Here is a 12613-nt window from a genome sequence, read left to right as displayed (position 1 = left end):
AAACAATTTTATATTAGCTGACAAAACAATTTTATAGTAGCTGACGAAACAATTTTATTATGGTAGCTGTTGAGTCAATTTTATTATGGTAGCTATTAAGTCAATTTTATTATGGTAGCTTATGAAAATTAATTCTTTTATGGAAACTGTTGATTAATTTTCTTTATAATGGCTGTAATTGATTTTTTTTGGTGGCTGTAGAAAATCAATGTACAAAATACACGACATTAAAATTCAACATAAAATGCATAAATATTCGCAGCTATAAGGTAAATATTCGCATCTATGAGTATATTAGCAACATCTATTTTTTTTGTTGTATTAGCCAAAAAATGGCTGCAAAATTGTTGGGACAGATTTTACACTCACTATAATCAAAATAAACCGTATATATGAGATGAGACAAAAATTTACACAGGTCCATCAAGTATACCCAACCATGTGCTTTACTAACTACACACCGGACCCTTTTTTTCAATATATCTTTTTTCCCTCAACAAACTCCAATATATCTTTTTCCCTTCTTCTTTAAGGACCGCAGTCCATCATTACTTCTATACCCAGCTCTCGGAGTTTTTCCATCTCTATAGAAACAAAACAAGTTTTTTTTTTTCTTTCTTTTTTTTTTCACCATACATAATTTTTATCGCTCTATTTGTTGTGTAAAATTTCTATAATGAAAATTTTGGGTAATATAAAATAGACTATAAAAAAAAGATAAAGATATCATTATCTTCAATTTCTTTACCAATTACAGGTTCTTTACTAGTTACAGGTTGTTTATCGATTTCTTTTACTAGTTATGAGACCCGAGATTGAACAGGAGTTGTCGCATACTCTTTTAACAGAGTTATTGGCCTATCAATTTGCTTCACCAGTTAGATGGATTGAAACTCAGGATGTCTTTTTAAAGCATAATACTGAACGTGTTGTTGAAATTGGACCGTCCCCCACTTTGGCTGGTATGGCTTCAAGGACTATTAAGGCAAAATATCAATCGTACGATGCTGCATTGTCTTTACAACGTCAGGTCTTGTGCTATTCAAAAGATGCAAAGGAGATCTACTACAAACCAGATCCAGTTGAAATTGAGGAAAAAAAGAAGAAAAAGAGTCAGGAAACTGAAACTGAAACTCCTGTAGCAGCAGCAGCACCCACAGTAGCAGTAGCAGCAGCAGCAGCAGCAGCAGCAGTAGCACCTGCTCCTTCTGGCCCAGTCGAGTCAATTCCAGATGAACCAGTCAAGGCATCCCTCTTATTACACGTGTTAGTTGCACAAAAATTGAAAAAACCACTAGATGCTGTTCCTATGACCAAGGCTATCAAAGATTTAGTCAATGGGAAATCAACTGTGCAAAATGAAATCTTGGGTGATTTAGGTAAGGAGTTTGGTTCAACACCAGAAAAACCAGAGGATACTCCATTGGAAGAATTGGCTGAACAATTTCAAGACACATTTTCAGGTCAATTGGGTAAAACTTCTACTTCATTAATTGGTAGATTAATGTCCTCCAAAATGCCCGGAGGTTTCTCAATGACTTCAGCTAGAAAGTACTTGGAATCAAGGTTCGGTTTAGGTCCTGGTAGACAAGATTCTGTGTTATTGACTGCCTTGTGTAATGAGCCTGCTAACAGATTGGGCTCCGAAGCAGAAGCTAAAGCATTTTTCGACACTGTTGCTCAGAAATACGCTTCTCAAGCCGGTATCTCCTTATCATCAGCATCAGCTGGAGCAGCGGGCGGTAACGGAGGAAATGGCGCTGTTGTTGATAGCGCTGCATTGGATGCGTTAACCGCAGAGAATAAAAACTTGGCAAGACAACAATTGGAAGTTTTAGCGAGATATCTTCAAGTGGATTTGAACAAAGGAGCAAAATCTTTTATCAAGGAAAAGGAGGCCACTGCTGTATTACAGCAAGAGCTAGACTTGTGGGAAGCTGAACACGGTGAATTTTATGCCAAGGGCATAAAACCAACATTCTCTCACTTGAAATCGAGAACCTACGATTCGTATTGGAATTGGGCCAGACAGGATGTTTTGTCCATGTGGTACGATATCATCTTTGGAAAATTAACATCAGTTGATAGAGAAACAATCAATCAATGTATCCAGATTATGAACAGAGCTAATCCAACTTTGATCAAATTTATGCAATATCATATCGAACTTTGCCCAGAGTACAGAGGAGAAACTTACCGTTTGGCTAAGAAATTAGGTGAACAGTTGATGGACAATTGTAAACAGGTGCTTGGGGAAGACCCGGTTTATAAAGATGTTACTAGAATCACAGGCCCAAAAACCACTGTTGGACCAAAAGGTGACATTGTGTACGAAGAAGCAAATAAGGAGTCTGTTCGTAAATTTGAGCAATATGTGTTTGAAATGGCTCAAGGAGGTCCAATGACCCAAGTTAAACAAGCAACTATTCAAGAAGACTTGGCAAGAGTATACAAAGCAATTTCTAAACAAGCTTCAAGAGAGACCAAATTGGAGATACAAAAAGTTTATGACCAATTGTTGAAAGTTGTTGCAGCTTCAAGTGAAATTGAAACAGCACAAACAACAAAGGATGCACTTGCTATTCCAACAGGTACAAATACCCCGGATGAAGATGAATTGTCCACTGCCTCAGATGATGATGAAATCGCTTCATTGCCGGATAGAACATCCATCATTCAACCAGTTTCAGCAACTGTGCCATCACAAACCATTCCCTTCTTGCACATTCAAAGTAAGAGAGAGTCTGGCGATTGGGAATATGACCGTAAGTTATCGTCGGTTTATTTGGATGGTTTAGAGTCGGCTGCTATCAATGGATTGACTTTTAAAAACAAGCAAGTTTTAGTAACAGGTGCTGGTGCAGGTTCAATTGGTGCAGAAATCTTGCAAGGTTTAATTAGTGGTGGTGCCAAAGTTATTGTTACCACCTCCAGATACTCCAAGAAAGTGACCGAATACTATCAAAACATGTATGCTAGATATGGTGCAGCGGGGTCCACTTTAATAGTTGTTCCATTCAACCAAGGTTCCAAACAAGACGTTGACTCTTTGGTCGACTACATCTACAACGATCCCAAAAAGAATGGTTTAGGATGGGATTTGGATGTTATCATTCCATTTGCTGCTATCCCAGAAAACGGAAATGGTATTGATAATATTGATTCTAGATCCGAATTTGCCCACAGGATCATGTTGACCAATCTTTTGAGATTGTTGGGTGCCGTTAAAGCTAAAAAGACTACTGATACTAGACCAGCTCAATGTATCTTGCCATTATCACCAAACCATGGTACTTTTGGATTTGACGGTTTGTACTCTGAATCAAAAATTTCCTTGGAGACATTGTTTAACAGATGGTACTCAGAGGACTGGGGAACCAAATTAACCATCTGTGGTGCTGTTATTGGATGGACTAGGGGTACTGGTTTGATGAGCGCCAACAACATCATTGCTGAAGGTATTGAAAAATTGGGTGTTAGAACCTTTTCCCAAAAGGAAATGGCTTTCAACATTTTAGGTTTGTTGACTCCGGAAATTGTTAAATTGTGTCAAGAGGAGCCCATCATGGCTGATTTGAATGGTGGCTTACAATTCATTGACAATCTTAAAGAGTTCACCTCTAAATTAAGAAAAGATTTAACTGAAACTGCTGAGATTAGAAGAGCAGTATCTATAGAAACAGCTATTGAACAAAAGGTCATTAATGGTGACAATGTCGATGCCAACTACAGCAAAGTGACTGTTCAGCCTAGAGCCAATATGAAATTTGACTTTCCAAAATTAAAATCTTATGATGAGATCAAACAAATTTCACCAGATTTGGAAGGTATGTTGGATTTAGAAAATGTTGTTGTTGTTGCCGGATTTGCTGAAGTGGGACCATGGGGTAATGCAAGAACCAGATGGGAAATGGAAGCAAAAGGAGAATTTTCGCTTGAAGGTGCTATTGAAATGGCATGGATTATGGGTATGATCAAGTATCATAATGGTACATTAAAAGGAAAACCATATTCCGGATGGATTGATGCTAAAACCCAAACCCCAGTCGACGATAAGGACATTAAAGCTAAATATGAAGAGCAAATTTTGGAACATTCCGGTATTAGATTGATTGAGCCAGAGTTATTCCATGGTTATGACCCTAAAAGGAAGCAAATGATTCAAGAGGTTGTTATTCAACATGATTTGGAGCCTTTTGAATGTTCAAAGGAAACAGCCGAGCAGTACAAACGCGAGCATGGTGACAAGTGTGAAATTTTTGAAATTGAAGAAAGTGGTGAATACACTGTTCGCATATTGAAGGGCGCCACATTATTTATACCTAAGGCATTGAGATTTGATCGATTAGTTGCTGGTCAAATACCAACTGGTTGGGATGGAAGGACCTATGGTATTCCAGAAGATACAATCAGCCAAGTTGATCCAATCACATTGTATGTCTTGGTTGCAACTGTTGAAGCCTTATTATCAGCTGGTATTACTGATCCTTATGAATTTTATAAATATGTTCATGTTTCCGAAGTTGGTAATTGTTCTGGTTCTGGTATGGGTGGTGTAAGTGCTTTGAGAGGAATGTTCAAAGACAGATACGCCGATAGACCAGTACAAAATGATATTTTGCAAGAGTCCTTCATAAACACCATGGCTGCTTGGGTGAATATGTTATTGTTATCTTCATCTGGACCAATAAAGACACCAGTTGGTGCTTGTGCCACTGCTGTTGAATCTGTTGATATTGGTATTGAAACAATCTTGTCAGGAAAGGCTAAAGTTGTTATAGTTGGTGGTTATGATGACTTCCAAGAAGAAGGCTCCTATGAGTTTGCCAATATGAATGCTACTTCTAATGCTGTTGAAGAATTCAAACACGGAAGAACGCCAAAGGAGATGTCAAGGCCAACTACCACTACGAGAAATGGATTTATGGAAGCTCAAGGTTCCGGTATTCAGGTTATTATGACTGCTGATTTAGCTATCAAAATGGGTGTTCCAATTCATGCAGTATTGGCTATGACTGCTACTGCCACCGACAAGATTGGTAGATCAGTACCAGCACCAGGTAAGGGTATTTTGACCACTGCTAGGGAACATCATGGAGGTTTGAAATACCCAACACCAAGCTTGGACATCAAGTATAGAAGAAGACAATTGAACAAGAGATTGGAACAGATTAAAGCTTGGGAGGAATCGGAGTTGAATTACTTGCACGAAGAGACAAGCATAGCCAAACAACAATACGGCGATGAATTTTCTGAATCCGATTTCTTAAAAGAGAGGACGGAGGAGATTTATAGGGAATCAAGAAGACAAGTTTCTGATGCTAAGAAACAATGGGGTAACTCGTTCTTTAAGTCAGATCCTCGTATTGCTCCTTTGAGAGGTTCTTTAGCTGTGTATGGATTAACAATTGATGATATTGGTGTTGCTTCCTTCCATGGTACATCAACAGTTGCCAACGACAAGAACGAGTCTGCTACTATCAACAGCATGATGAAGCATTTGGGTAGATCAGAAGGTAACCCAGTATTTGGTGTTTTCCAGAAATACTTGACGGGACATCCAAAAGGTGCTGCAGGTGCTTGGATGTTGAATGGAGCTATTCAGATTATGGAGACTGGTATTGTTCCAGGTAACAGGAATGCAGACAATGTTGATAAGTTGTTGGAGCAGTATGAGTATGTGTTGTATCCTTCCAGATCTATCCAGACCGATGGTATTAAAGCTGTTTCTGTTACATCTTTTGGATTTGGTCAAAAGGGTGCACAAGCTGTTGTTGTTCATCCCGATTACTTGTATGCAGTGTTGGACAGACAGACTTTTGAAGATTATGCTTCCCGGGTTACTGCTAGAAACAAGAGAAGGTACCGTTACATGCACAATGCTATCACCAGAAACACCATGTTTGTTGCCAAGGATAAAGCGCCATACTCTGACGAGTTGGAGCAACCTGTTTACTTGGATCCATTAGCCAGAGTTGAGAATCAAAAGAGCAATAACAAGTTGGTGTTTTCCCAGAAGAATATTCAGTCACAAGGCTCATACATCAGCGACCTTTCGGAAAACACGGCAAAAGCCTTATCTGTATTGAACAAGTCCTCTAAAGGTGTTGGTGTTGATGTCGAATTGTTATCTTCCATCAACATTGAAGATGAAACTTTTATTGAGAGAAATTTTGTTCGTGAGGAAATTGCATACTGCAGAAATTCACCTAATCCTCAAGCTTCGTTTACTGGTACCTGGTCTGCTAAGGAAGCTACATTCAAGGCTTTGGGAGTCAAATCACAAGGCGGTGGTGCAAGTTTAATAGATATTCAAATCATTAGAGACACTAAAGGAGCTCCTAAAGTTTTCTTACAAGGATTGGCCAAAACGGCGGCTCAAAGAGCAGGTGTAAAGCAAGTTAACGTCTCAATATCTCATGACGACTTTCAAGCTACTGCCGTTGCTTTAAGTGAGTTTTAAACTTAATTACAAAAAGACAATTGATAAATTTCCTTGCTCCTTTCTCTGTCCCCCCCCCCCCCCCCCCCCCCCNGTGGGCTATTCTAGAAAAATCGTAATCAAATCCCGTGTGTTTGGTTTGTCCTAAAGAAATTAGTATTTATATAGAGAATAGATTTTGTTGTATTTCCGAGTGCGAATCTTTTTTCTTTCTTTTTCAATTCAACAATAAAAACGTCAACGAAAAAATATGATAAAAAAAATAGACAAGTATTTAAGATAACCATTGAGATTTCTAAAGGATTAGTTGAGTCTCAGTTGAAGTTAGTAAGTTGGGCCGTATGCTGGAGGAAGTACATGGTATTAGGAATGAGCTGGAAAGTGTTTTGCTGAGTGGTGCATCGAATGGAGGGGAAAGAAACAAGTCTCAAGACGAGAATGATGGTGGTAATTTAGAAGATAATTTGAAGCACGAAATAAAAAACCAATCGAGTGAGCAAGACTCGGATAAGAGAATCAATGGCTTTGCCAAGGAAGAAGATGTAAGTGATGAAAAGAAGAACCTTGAATCCTCCGGTCGGGACACAATTCCAACCGATTCCGGTGAAGGATCCACCGGCAGGGACACAATTCCAACCGATCCTGTTGAAGAATCCACCGGCCGAGAAGCAATCCCAACCGATTCTGTTGAAGAATCCACCGGCCGAGAAGCAATCCCAACCGATTCTGCTGAAGGATCCACTGGCGGCGAAACGATTCCAACCGATTCTGTTGAAGAATCCGTTGTTTCTTCAAGTCCCATCCCTGTTGTCGTTTCTCAGAGTGCTCCCACTACAAGCACCAATACCAATGCCAATACCAATACCAGTGCAGCAAATGTCAATGCAACAGTTGAAAACTCCCGGATATTCAAAAAATCGTTTGAACTGATCTTGACCAGTAAAGAAGCTAAAAAAAACGAACATTTCCGAAATTTGACTCAGAAAGCACTCGATTCACTAAATAATCCAGAAGAAAAAAACTCGCAGGTTTTGTTTGACGCATTGAAAGCATGCTGTGAAACCTCGTCGATAGAAATCAAATCTAAAGCCGTTGACCTCTTTGCTAAACTTTTTGACTATGCCCAATTCACTGATGAACAGGAAAAAATCAAACTAACAAATGCTTCGGTGAATGTTATATCTGCTTGTTTCGAAGGTGAAGGAACAGACCCAGAATTGGAACTCCAAGTGGTTAGGGCATTAATGCACTCAATACTATTAATGCCTTGCCATGGAGCCTCGCTATTGCAAGCAGTAAGGCAAATTTACAATGTTTTCATTTTCTCCCTCACTTCCAGAAACCAGGCAATTGCACAAGGTATTCTTACTCAAGTGATTGGCACGATTTTTACTAGAGTGCAAGAGTCAATGTCATCATCTAATAATAACAGTTCCATACACCTGGTGTCTCAAGAGCAGGTCTGCCTTTCCGAGAACACTGAAGAAGAAAAATTGACTTTAACGACATTAGAGAAGATGAACAACTCTGAGCTTGATTACGATAATGAGCGGATTAACGAAGGGGATAGCGAAGAAGAAACTGCAACCAAGGATGCGTTTTTGGTTTTCAGGGCAATGTGCAAGCTCTCCGTTAAATCACTAGACTCCGCCACAATTGACATGAAATCTCATTCAGTGAGGTCAAAGTTGTTATCTTTGCACATAATACATACAATCTTGAAAGAGCATATTGACATATTTTTGAGCCACGATGTTGTGATCAAATCAACTAATTCAAGTGGGAAAGTAAGATTGATCAATTCGGTCAGGCAATATATAAACTTGGCGTTATCAAAAAATGCAGCATCGGCATTGGCTCCAGTGTTTGAGCTTTCACTTGAGATTTTTTGGATTATCATTTCTAATTTGAGGTCTGAGTTTAAAAGGGAAATTCCAGTTTTCTGGGATGAGATTTACTTTCCGGTTGCGGAAATGAAATCATCCAGTACACACCAAAAGAGGTATTTATTATCCATCATTGAAAGGATTTGCAATGATTCAAGATGCATCATTGAATTTTATTTAAACTATGATTGCGACAGCAGTATGCCAAACGTGTGTGAAAAGATTATAGATTACTTAACAAAGCTTTCCTTGCAGCGAGTTGAGGTCACGTCACAGCAGAAAAATGCCTTTATAGAGAACAGACGCAAGGGAATATCTGTTTATGATGTAAACAAAATCGCAAATTTGACAAGCAGCACAATGTCGTCAAAGCCCCCAGAACCCGAAATCTATAATTCTTTCCCAATAGAATACGCCTTAAAGATGACTTCTATTAGCTGTTCAGTAGCATTTTTACGTTCAATGTACTCATGGGCTCATAAAGGTTTGGTTGGAAGTAACAAACAAATTTTTGGTGGAAATGCAACTAATAGCAATGGTTCCTTTTTATCATTATCTCGAGATCGATCGGATTCAAACAACACGTCGTCTGCAAATGTGACTAGAAATGCATCCTTTGTGAATGGAGAAGATAGTATCAAATCTGAAACCGACAAGATTGAACAGTTTGAAACTCAAAAGCAAAGGAAAAAAGCTTTGCTTGAAGGAATAAGACAGTTTAATCAAAAGCCTAGAAAAGGAGTAGATTTTCTTATGAAACATGGTTTTATCGAAAGTGATACGCCGGAAGATATTGCTAAATTTCTTCTTGAAACAGATGGATTGGATAAAGCCACCATTGGAGAATATCTAGGAGAAGGAGATGAGAAGAATATCGCCATTATGCATGCCTTTGTTAATCAAATGGAGTTTGATAAAGCTGAATTTGTGGATGCAATGAGGCGATTTTTGCAATCTTTTAGATTACCAGGAGAAGCGCAAAAAATTGATAGGTTTTTGTTAAAGTTTGCCGAGAGATACGTCATGGGAAATCCTGGTGTATTTGCCAACGCTGATACCGCCTACATTTTAGGATATTCCGTAATCATGCTCAACACAGATTTGCACTCTCCACAAGTGAAGAATAGAATGACGTTTGAGAGCTTTGTGATGAATAATGCGGGCATTGACGACGGTAATGATATACCCAGGGAGACATTGAAAACAATATATGACCAAATTTTGCACAACGAAATCAAATTACAGTCAGAACAACATGCAGCATTATTAGCTGGAGACTTGCCAGTGACACCTAGTAGTCAATCAATAGGATTCTTTGGTGGCAGAGATTTAACCCGCGAAGCATATATTTTTGCGTCAAAAGAGATGTCTACCAAGGCTGAAAAGCTCATGAAAAACTTGGGAAGAAATATGAGGCTCGAAGATCTGAACACAATGTACTATGCAGCCACGAGTGTGCTACACGTGAAGTCCATATTTGATACATTATGGATGTCAATTTTGGCGGGGTTGACTCCGCCCTTTAAGGAGTACGATGAAGAGTTTGTTACAAAAGCGTGTTTGGAAGGAATCAAACTATCCATTCGCATAGCTTGCATGTTTGACTTAAAGTATGCAAGAGCTTCTTTCATTGGAGCTCTTGTTCAATTTCAGAATTTGAATAATTACGAAGAGATGAAACAAAAAAACGTCGCTGCAATACATATCATGCTTGAGTTGGCAGTATCCGAGGGGAGCCAATTGGGCGAGTCTTGGATTCCAATTTTGACTTCAATCTCGCAAATTGAGCGATTGCAGTTGATTGCCCAAGGAGTTGATCAAAATTCGATACCAGATGTGACCACGGCAAAGTTGGTTACTAGATCTTCCGTCGATAGTCTGAGAACAAGTGCCAGCTTTTTTGGTTCCTTTTCATCACAAACACCTGCACAATCTGCTTCTAATAAGTTTCACAATCAACATCTTTCCCCAGATGTGGCCAGGATGTTTTTGAAAACCGACTTGGAAGTTGCCATTGATAAGGTGTTTACAAATAGCTCGAATCTATCTGGTCCAAGTATTGTAGAATTTGTTAAAGCATTATCCGAAGTGGCAAAGGAAGAGATTGATTCTTCAGGCAAAAGTTCAAATCCGCGAACATTTTCGTTACAGAAATTTGTGGATATTTGCTATTATAACATGGACAGGATACGGTTAGAGTGGTCACAACTATGGGCTATTATGGGAGAAACATTCTACGAGCTCGGTTGCCACCCCAACACTTCCATTCTGTTTTTTGCATTAGACTCATTGCGACAGCTCTCAATGAGATTTTTGGAGATTGATGAATTGGCGCACTTCAAATTCCAAAAGGAGTTTTTGAAGCCGTTTGAATACGTTATAATTCACAACAACTCCCTTGAAGTTAAGGATATGGTTTTGGAGTGCATGAATAATATGATAATGGCAAGGGCCAGCCAAATCAAATCAGGTTGGAAGACTATTTTCAACGTTTGCACTGCTGCGGCCAAGGAATATAAAGAATCCCTAGTGTTGAAGTCATACAAAATGGCGATTTGGATCAATAAAGAATATATAGAGGAGGTTCGAAAACAGGACTCCTTTTCTGACCTAGTGGTCTGCTTCACAACATTGGCCAAGAATGAGAAGTTTCAACGATTAAGTTTATTGTCATTGGATGTTTTGTCTCGATTGATATATGAGATTGCACAGTATAGTTTTTCTAACGAAAAAGACAAAAATGTACAAAGTTCAGAGAAAGAAGATCATATGCAGAAGCTTTGGTTCCCAGTATTATTTGGATTTCACGATATAATTATGACAGGTGAAGACTTGGAGGTGAGATCAAAGGCATTAAACAGTTTATTCGAGCTACTTCTGAAGTACGGAAAGTACTTTGATCGAGAGTTTTGGAATTTGATATTTCACGATTTATTGTTTCCCATCTTCAGTATCTTGAGTAACCATTGGGAATTGAGTTTGGATGGCTTAAATGACAAGTTATCAGTATGGTTATCAACAACCTTGATTCAGGCATTAAAAAGTATGATCAGTATGTTCACACATTACTTTGATGCTTTGAATCATTTACTAGTCGAATACTTGAAATTAATAACATCTTGTATCTGTCAAGAAAATGACACCATTGCAAGGATTGGGCGCGAGTGCTTGTGCATCTTGCTAATTGATAATTCGCATAAGTTTGAAACGAAGCATTGGGGTGAAATTGTAGATGCATTCGCCACCTTATTTGATCTTACTACAGCAAAGGAGTTGTTCTTATTGGATCCATCACGAGAAAATGAACAAGAGAGTGAAAAAGAAGAAGGAGAAGAAGAAGAAGAAGAAGAAGATGCAGAGATTGAGAATGGCAACGAGAATGAGGAGGAGGAGGGGGAGAAAAAGAAGAAAAAGGATAATAAGAAGGACATGTTTTCTAAACTGCAGAAACTGGTTGTCGATGAAAATGAACAGCGCTTGAAGAAATCGAAAGAGAAGTCATCCATAGTTGTGAAGAGTGTTTTGCAATTGCTATTGATTCAAACTTTATCTGAGCTATTTGAACAAGATGATCTCTATGAAAGTATACCATACGAATACTTGATAAAAATGGCCCAATTGTTATTCAAATCGTACGAATTTGCCAAAACGTTCAATGACAACTACGAGTTAAGAGTGCGCTTATGGAATGCAGGCGTCATAGAGAGATTGCCCAATTTGTTGAAGCAGGAGTCGTCTTCTTCAGCTGTGTTTATCAGCATTATGTTTAGAATGTACTGTGATGACGACAAAACCCAGAGAGAAGATAAAGAAACTATTTTAGGATACTTGAACCCCTTGTGCACAAGCATCACCAACCGATATTGCGATTTTGACGAGACAAACCAGCAACGGAATGTAAACACCTGGAAACCTGTAATTATAGAGATTTACGAAGGATATGTTGAGTTAGATGAGGAGGACTTTAAGAGATTCGGTCCTAATATGTACAAGTTGGTTTTGAGATTGCTCAATAGGAGTATGACCACTGACTTGAGGACTGCTCTACGCTCATTTTTGACAAGAATTGGAGAAGACTTTGTAAAATCTTAAATAACTTTACTACCCTCATCTCCACCCTTAAAGTGCAAGCGTCACAAATGGTACACGGTATTAGAAGCTTTGATAAAAAAGGAGTTTGTAGCACAGTTTCTCTATACTACTGATACAACCAGATATCTTTTTTTTTTATTAAAGTTGTTGATCCTTTCTTCAGAGCTACTACTTATAGTATTAGGCATCGTAG

General features: G+C 38.7%; 2 protein-coding genes across 2 annotated transcripts; both read left to right on the top strand. All coding sequences in view use genetic code 12, as the record gives it.

The window, feature by feature from the left end:
* Positions 1-802: 802 nt before the first annotated feature.
* FAS2 (trifunctional fatty acid synthase subunit) lies at positions 803-6463 on the top strand (the record flags this gene model as incomplete). Its single annotated transcript, XM_049323343.1, has 1 exon — positions 803-6463. The coding sequence occupies one exon, from the start codon at positions 803-805 to the stop codon at positions 6461-6463; it is 5661 nt and encodes a 1886-aa protein (XP_049180805.1).
* A 320-nt stretch (positions 6464-6783) lies between these two features.
* SEC7 (Arf family guanine nucleotide exchange factor) lies at positions 6784-12420 on the top strand (the record flags this gene model as incomplete). The annotated part of the gene is made up of 1 exon (XM_049323342.1): positions 6784-12420. The coding sequence occupies one exon, from the start codon at positions 6784-6786 to the stop codon at positions 12418-12420; it is 5637 nt and encodes a 1878-aa protein (XP_049180804.1).
* Between the last annotated feature and the right edge of the window lie 193 nt (positions 12421-12613).

This window comes from Candida oxycetoniae (genome assembly GCF_023343755.2).
Source record: "Candida oxycetoniae strain CBS 10844 chromosome Unknown scaffold48, whole genome shotgun sequence".
NCBI classification, from domain to species: Eukaryota; Fungi; Ascomycota; class Pichiomycetes; order Serinales; family Debaryomycetaceae; genus Lodderomyces; species Lodderomyces oxycetoniae.
The sequence above is the reverse complement of the archived record's forward strand: the minus strand, read 5'-3'. Positions and strand labels throughout refer to the sequence as shown.